The sequence below is a fragment of the Oncorhynchus masou genome, chromosome 19 (genome assembly GCF_036934945.1).
Source record: "Oncorhynchus masou masou isolate Uvic2021 chromosome 19, UVic_Omas_1.1, whole genome shotgun sequence".
Taxonomy (NCBI): Eukaryota; Metazoa; Chordata; class Actinopteri; order Salmoniformes; family Salmonidae; genus Oncorhynchus; species Oncorhynchus masou.
Window position 1 is genome coordinate 26,312,641 of NC_088230.1, and position 6,435 is coordinate 26,319,075.

The following is a 6,435-nucleotide window of genomic DNA, read 5'->3' on the forward strand; positions in this document are numbered from 1 at the left end:
GGACAAGTGTGTTCAGTCAGACTCATCAGTCATGCCATTATCATTATGCAATGTTACAGTGGTCTATACTTGTTAAATGTGTCTCCATTTGCTGTTATACACGCATTCTATGTAATGACTAAGGTACTGAAGTGGGCACTGTTTTTTTTTCGTTATTGTCATTATTATTTTAAGTCATTATTTCAGATCTATATGAGTTTGAGTCTCTTAAAACAGGTGTGATGAGTGCAGATGCATGAAGACAGGACACACCAAGAGGATTTATCAATGAAACATCAATGAAATGGGGTCATCGTTGTTTTATCAGACTACAGTATGTATGGGTGGGACATAGTTTGTACTACATAGAAGGAAATAGAGATACAATAACAAATGCAAGAACACCTCTTGGGAAACATGTTTTTCTTCTTTAAAACTCATATCATTGGGAAAAAAATGGAACAACACTAATGATATGATTATGTAATGCTGCGAGGTGAATTGAAAAGAGGATGATCTGCTGTGGTAGATAAAGTGGTGTAGTCGGGCATAAAATAGATCTGTTTACCTATTAACAGATACAGATCAATGAGCAGATCGGGAGGAAAGGGATATGTGTGCCCAATGCAACCTCTAACCCAAAGCTGTCATTACTGTATGTGTCTCATCATCACTAATGTCAACTCTGACGGCCCTCTGGACATATTACATAATATGTTCCCTACTTATACTGAGAACATGTGTCTGATCATAAACCTACGCTGTAATCCAGGGACAGGGTGAGACCCTGGTAATCCCAATATATGTTGCATTTGGAAAGTATTCAGACCCCTTGACTTTTTTCACATTTTGTTGTAGCCTTATTCTAAATTTGATCAAATTATTTTTCCCCTCATCAATCTACACACCGTACCCCATAACGACAAAGCAAAAACAGGTTTTTAGATATGTGTGCAAATGTATTAAAAAGAAAAAAACAGAAATGTTCAGACCCTGACTCAAAATTGAGCTCAGATGCAACCAGTTTCCATTGGTCATCCTTGAGACATGTGTACAACTTGATTGGAGTCCACCTGTTGTAAATTCAACTGATTGGACATGATTTGGAAAGACACACACCTGTCTATATAAGGGCTCACAGTTCACAGTGCGTGTCTGAGCAAAAACCAAGCCATGAGGTTGAAGGAATTGTCTGTACAGAGACCGGATTGTGTCGAGACACAGATCTGGGGAAGGCTACCAAAACATTTCTGTAGCATTTAAGGTCTCCAATAACACAGTGGCCTCAATCATTCTAAAATAGAAGACGTTTGGAACCACTAAGACTCTTCTAGAGTCTCTACTAGAGTCACCACTAAGACTCTTCTAGCTGGCCGCCTTGCCAAACTGAGCAACAGGGGGCGAAGGGCCTTGGTCAGGGAGGTGACCAAGAACCCGATGGTCACTCTGACAGAGCTCCAGAGTTCCACTGTGGCGATGGGAGAACCGTCCAGAAGGACAACCAGCTCTGCAGCACTCAACCAATCAGGCCTTTATGGTAGAGTGGCCAGACAGAAGCCACTCCTCAGTAAAAGGCATATGACAGCCAGCTTGGAGTTTGCCAAAAGGCCCCTAAAGGACTCTCAGGCAATGAGAAACAAGATTCTCTGGTCTGATAAAACCAAGATTGAACTCTGGCCTGAATGCCAAGCATCACGTCTGGAGGAAACCAGGCACCATCCCTACGGTGAAGTGTGGTGGTGGGAGCATCATGGTGTGGGGATGTTTTTCAGAGGCCAAGACAACACAGGAGTGGCTTCGGGACAAGTCTCTGAATGTCCTTGAGTGGCCCAGCCAGAGCCCAGACTTAAACCCGATCGAACATCTCTGGAGACCTGAAAATAGCTGTGCAGCAAAGCTTTCCATTCAACCTGACAGAATTTTAAAGGATCTGCAGAGAAGATTGGCAGAAACTCCCCAAATACAGGTGTGACAAGCTTGTAGTGTCAAGCCCAACAAGAGGCTGTGATCGCTGCAAAATGTGCTTCAACAAAGTGCTAAGTGAACGGTCTGAATACTTCTGTATTCCGTTTAAGAAAATATATATAAATGTTTACAAACCTGTTTTTGCTTTGTCATTATTGGGTATTGTTTGTAGATTGATGAGAAAAAAACAAACTATTTAATCAATTTTAGAAGAAGTCTGTAACGTAAGAAAATGTGGAAAAAGTAAATGAGTCTGAATGCTTTGCACTGTACATAGCCACGGGAAGATGTTTGGGGGTGGGGGTGCTGCTATTTTTTTCATGACGGCTATATCAGTCCGTTAATACAGGGCTAGTAAAGGCCTAGTGCACTAGTTTTGAGATTTGTTTTATAAAAAAAAAAAGTTTTATTAGTAATATTTTTTTAATTCCGATTTTTCATGGGGCACCCTCAGCACCCCTGCCAGTATATACAATGGTTCAATCTAGAACTCTCAGTCCAGAAAAGGGTTCAGAGGATTTATACAAGGCTGCAACCAACCAACAAGTTAATCCAAAAGCTATCTCTTTTTGTTTTGGTGACCTGCAGGACTTCACTATGACCCTTTATCTGAGGCACTACTGGAAAGACGAGAGGCTGTCCTTTCCCAGCACAACCAATAAGAGCATGACGTTCGACGGGCGCCTGGTCAAGAAGATCTGGGTGCCTGATGTGTTCTTCGTCCACTCCAAGAGGTCGTTCATCCACGACACCACCACAGAGAACATCATGCTCAGGGTGTTCCCAGATGGACACGTGCTCTACAGCCTTAGGTGAGGATGTAAGCTGCTGCTGTTCCTAGACTCCTTTTGTGTCCATCTCCACGTTCTTCAGAAGTGCAACAGCGACATTTCTATGATGGCAGTGCAGAACTCAGTTGATCCAAATTTTCCCAGCAGACATTTACCCAATCTCATAGAGGATGTAGCATGTTGATGTGCTATGTTTGCGTCATCGTGGGTATGTTGTGTCCAGGGTGACGGTTACTGCTGCCTGTAACATGGACTTCAGCCGTTTCCCTCTGGATTCACAGACCTGCACATTAGAGCTAGAGAGCTGTGAGTAGTGGGACTCTTAATGCCTCACACTGTGTTTAAAAAGGGATTTGGTGTGGTGGTACAAAAAATCTGGCAGATTTGAATTTGAAATCCATGTCTTTTATTTCCAGATGCTTACACGGATGAGGACCTCATGCTGTACTGGAAGAGTGGGGATGAGTCCCTGAGCACCGACGACAGGATTTCTCTGTCTCAGTTCCTCATCCAGAAGTTTCACACTACCTCTAGACTGGCTTTTTACAGCAGCACAGGTAGATCCACAAATCAGGTTTTAGGGTCTGATGATAATATGTACTGTATACAAATCACACATACTGTACAAAAATTGACTCCATGTTGCAGGATATTAATAGTCAACATTTGAATATATTGTAGCACAACAGTTTGTATAGATTTTTGCATGTGACAATTTCACTATATCCCTATACAGTACATAGTTGTACAAATACATCTGCTCTTAGGTTCTTCAGAGAAACATAACCCATTTTCATATTTATGGTGATTCCTCACGTGTCTTTGTCTTCTCTCCAGGCTGGTACAACCGTCTGTACATCAACTTCACCCTGCGACGCCACATCTTCTTCTTCCTGCTGCAGACCTACTTCCCTGCCACTCTGATGGTCATGTTGTCCTGGGTTTCCTTTTGGATCGACCGCCGGGCCGTACCGGCCAGGGTCTCACTAGGTAAGTTACACTCTTAGAAAAAAATCATTCAACCTAAAACATAAAACATCCTTCAGCTGTCCCTCTGGAGAACCATTTGAAGATCCTTTTCTCTAAGAGTGTGGATTCGTTGGTTCATATCTATATGAGGATACTTCCTTCAGTCTTGTGCTCACACAGATGTTGTACTGTGCTCCAGGTATCACCACGGTGCTCACCATGTCCACCATCATCACTGGAGTCAACGCCTCCATGCCCAGGGTTTCCTACATCAAAGCTGTGGACATTTACCTCTGGGTCAGTTTTGTGTTTGTGTTCCTATCGGTGTTGGAATATGCTGCCGTCAACTACTTGACGACGGTGAGGGACGGAAAAGATCGGAAGCTTAGGGAAAAGGCCAGAGAGCGGGTAAGGGCCCCCATCCTATCATAACACACTGTACTGCTGTTTTTTTATGTCCTTTCAGCAATTTTCCTACTCTGATCTCTCTTTCTCTAATAAATAAATACATATGCCTTTCAGCAGATGCTTTTATCCAAAGCGATTTAGTCATGTGTGCATTTGTTTAAATGTAATCTCACTGTCTCTCCACTGCTCGACAGTCCCTGAGCCTTGCCAGAGAACAGGTAAGGATCCTCATCATACCACACTGAACTTTGAGTCCTTTCAGCATTTTTCCTACTCTGATCTCTCTATTTTTCTTGCTCTCTCTCCCTCAACCCCCACCTCTCTCTATTTCTCTCTGCCATACAGTCACTCCCCTGCACCTGTGGCATGTCCCACACCGGGACCGTGATGGTGGATGGCGACGGGACCTACAGCGAGGCCGACACCAACAGCCTGGCCGGATACACCAGGGCTGACGCTCCAGAGGACACCCCAGAGAAGCAAGAGCACATGGTGGTGCACCTATCCCTGGACAATGAGTCCACGGGAACCAAGAAGAAAGCGCGCTTCCGCAGCTTCAGCCTCATGCAGAACACCCACGCCATAGACACCTACTCCCGCATGATCTTTCCAGGATCCTACATTATCTTTAACCTCATATACTGGTCTGCATACTGCTGAGGCTCTCCCAGATGGTCCTGGTACAGTCAGCAGAGAGACAACCTACTGGTGTTTACTGTACCAGATAAAACAGGACAGCTATTGGACTCTGATAATGACTCAAAGTGGTAATGACCTCCATATCTGAAAACCTGGGTGCATAACGGCAGATCTCACAAAGGTTTTCCCAGATCTCTGGATGGATAACACCATACTATCCTCACACCATTAGCTACAACCATCTTACTACTTGACTCAACTGTACAGCTTTCCTACTTTCTCTATATAAACTATTTACACAACCATGCAGGTCCAAGCAACAAACTACGATGGACTACCTACCTGCTCTTCTCCTATTTATTTCAATTTGATCTCTGGAATCAATGCTGTTTTATCTTCATGGTACTGTCAAAGCAGGGAAACAATATCTGTAATACTGGCAGTATATATACATCTGGAATGGACTAAGTGTTGCCCAAGCTTGCCTCTTTAACCAGAAAACAGAAAGCTTGCTCTATAATGCGAGGGTTTGACCTCTAAACCACGTTTATTTGACAGATCAGAGTGAGTGCTAGCACCAATTGCTAATGAGCACATTGAAACACAGCCACAGACTTGTCTTCTAGGAATGCACCAAGTGTTATTATTTTTAACAGTTGATAATGATTGAGAAAACCACACAAAAATGTAAACCGACATAATACCAGATGGAATTATCATGAAAAACATTCACTTAGATACAATAGTTCATTGTTTATTTCATTATTTATTCATTATTAACCTATTTATTTATTCATTCATTTTTGGCCTTTCACTTTACTTACATAATTACTTTTTAGTGCACTGATAGACTCATATTCCATTATACCTTAAGATGTTAAAAACAATGAGACTGGATAGATTTTTCAGAGTGGCTGCAGTTCCCGAATTTCTTACGAGGTCAGTGGTCACAGAAATTGTGAGGATGGATACCATTTATGAATGCTTATGTGAACTATCATGAAGCATTATCAGTTATGTAATGAACTTGAACAGCCTTAAGTGAACTGTTTTTTATGGCTGTGGTTCCACGCCACAGCTATATTTTTTCTGTTTGTTTGTTTGTTTGATTGACTGTTTGGATTACGAGTGACTACATATCGCTTTGTGCAAGTTTTCTAGACAGTATTCTAGCCAACCAATATATTAGTAAACATGGTACTGTATGTAGTAAGTAGGTAGCCACAAGCATGAGCTGGATTTACTAGGCTGTGATGTCACTCATCAGAACGCACGAAGCTCTTGCATCCATATTGCCGCTGTAGATATGTCAGCATGTTGGACAAATGCTTAACCAATGCAAACCACCTCATGCAGATGCTTGTCCACAAGCTGCACAACTACGGCTGATTATTGTTGCATCAAATATTAAGAATGTATCCTTTTTGGAGCAGATTTTATAAATAAAGGCTTTAAACTAAAAACAAGTTTGCAGTAAAAGTGTTTGAGAATAATTCATGACCATACAGATGCTGTCAGTCTAAGAAACATTTTATTTTCAATGCTGGGGGTAGTTAAATGCTGGAGGTAGTTAAATGCTGGAGGTAGTTACGGTAATGTTCCCAAAATTCCCAGGTTTTCCAAAAATCCCAGTAAGAAGATTCCCTGAATCAGGAGGTGATATGCAGGAAATCCGGAATTCTCC

The 6,435-nt window shown here is 42.3% G+C and overlaps 1 protein-coding gene across 1 annotated transcript in view; it reads left to right on the plus strand.

Annotated features, from left to right (window-relative positions):
* Positions 1 to 6,196, plus strand: part of LOC135506071 (gamma-aminobutyric acid receptor subunit rho-2-like) — a 33,419-nt gene extending 27,223 nt beyond the window's left edge. The window contains exons 4-10 of the mRNA XM_064925460.1: positions 2,533 to 2,756; positions 2,959 to 3,041; positions 3,152 to 3,292; positions 3,573 to 3,725; positions 3,904 to 4,112; positions 4,307 to 4,330; positions 4,458 to 6,196. Of these exons, the coding sequence (XP_064781532.1) occupies positions 2,533 to 2,756; positions 2,959 to 3,041; positions 3,152 to 3,292; positions 3,573 to 3,725; positions 3,904 to 4,112; positions 4,307 to 4,330; positions 4,458 to 4,772 (1,149 nt within the window). The 3' untranslated portion in view covers positions 4,773 to 6,196. The remainder of the gene's footprint in view (positions 1 to 2,532; positions 2,757 to 2,958; positions 3,042 to 3,151; positions 3,293 to 3,572; positions 3,726 to 3,903; positions 4,113 to 4,306; positions 4,331 to 4,457) is intronic.
* Positions 6,197 to 6,435: the final 239 nt, after the last annotated feature.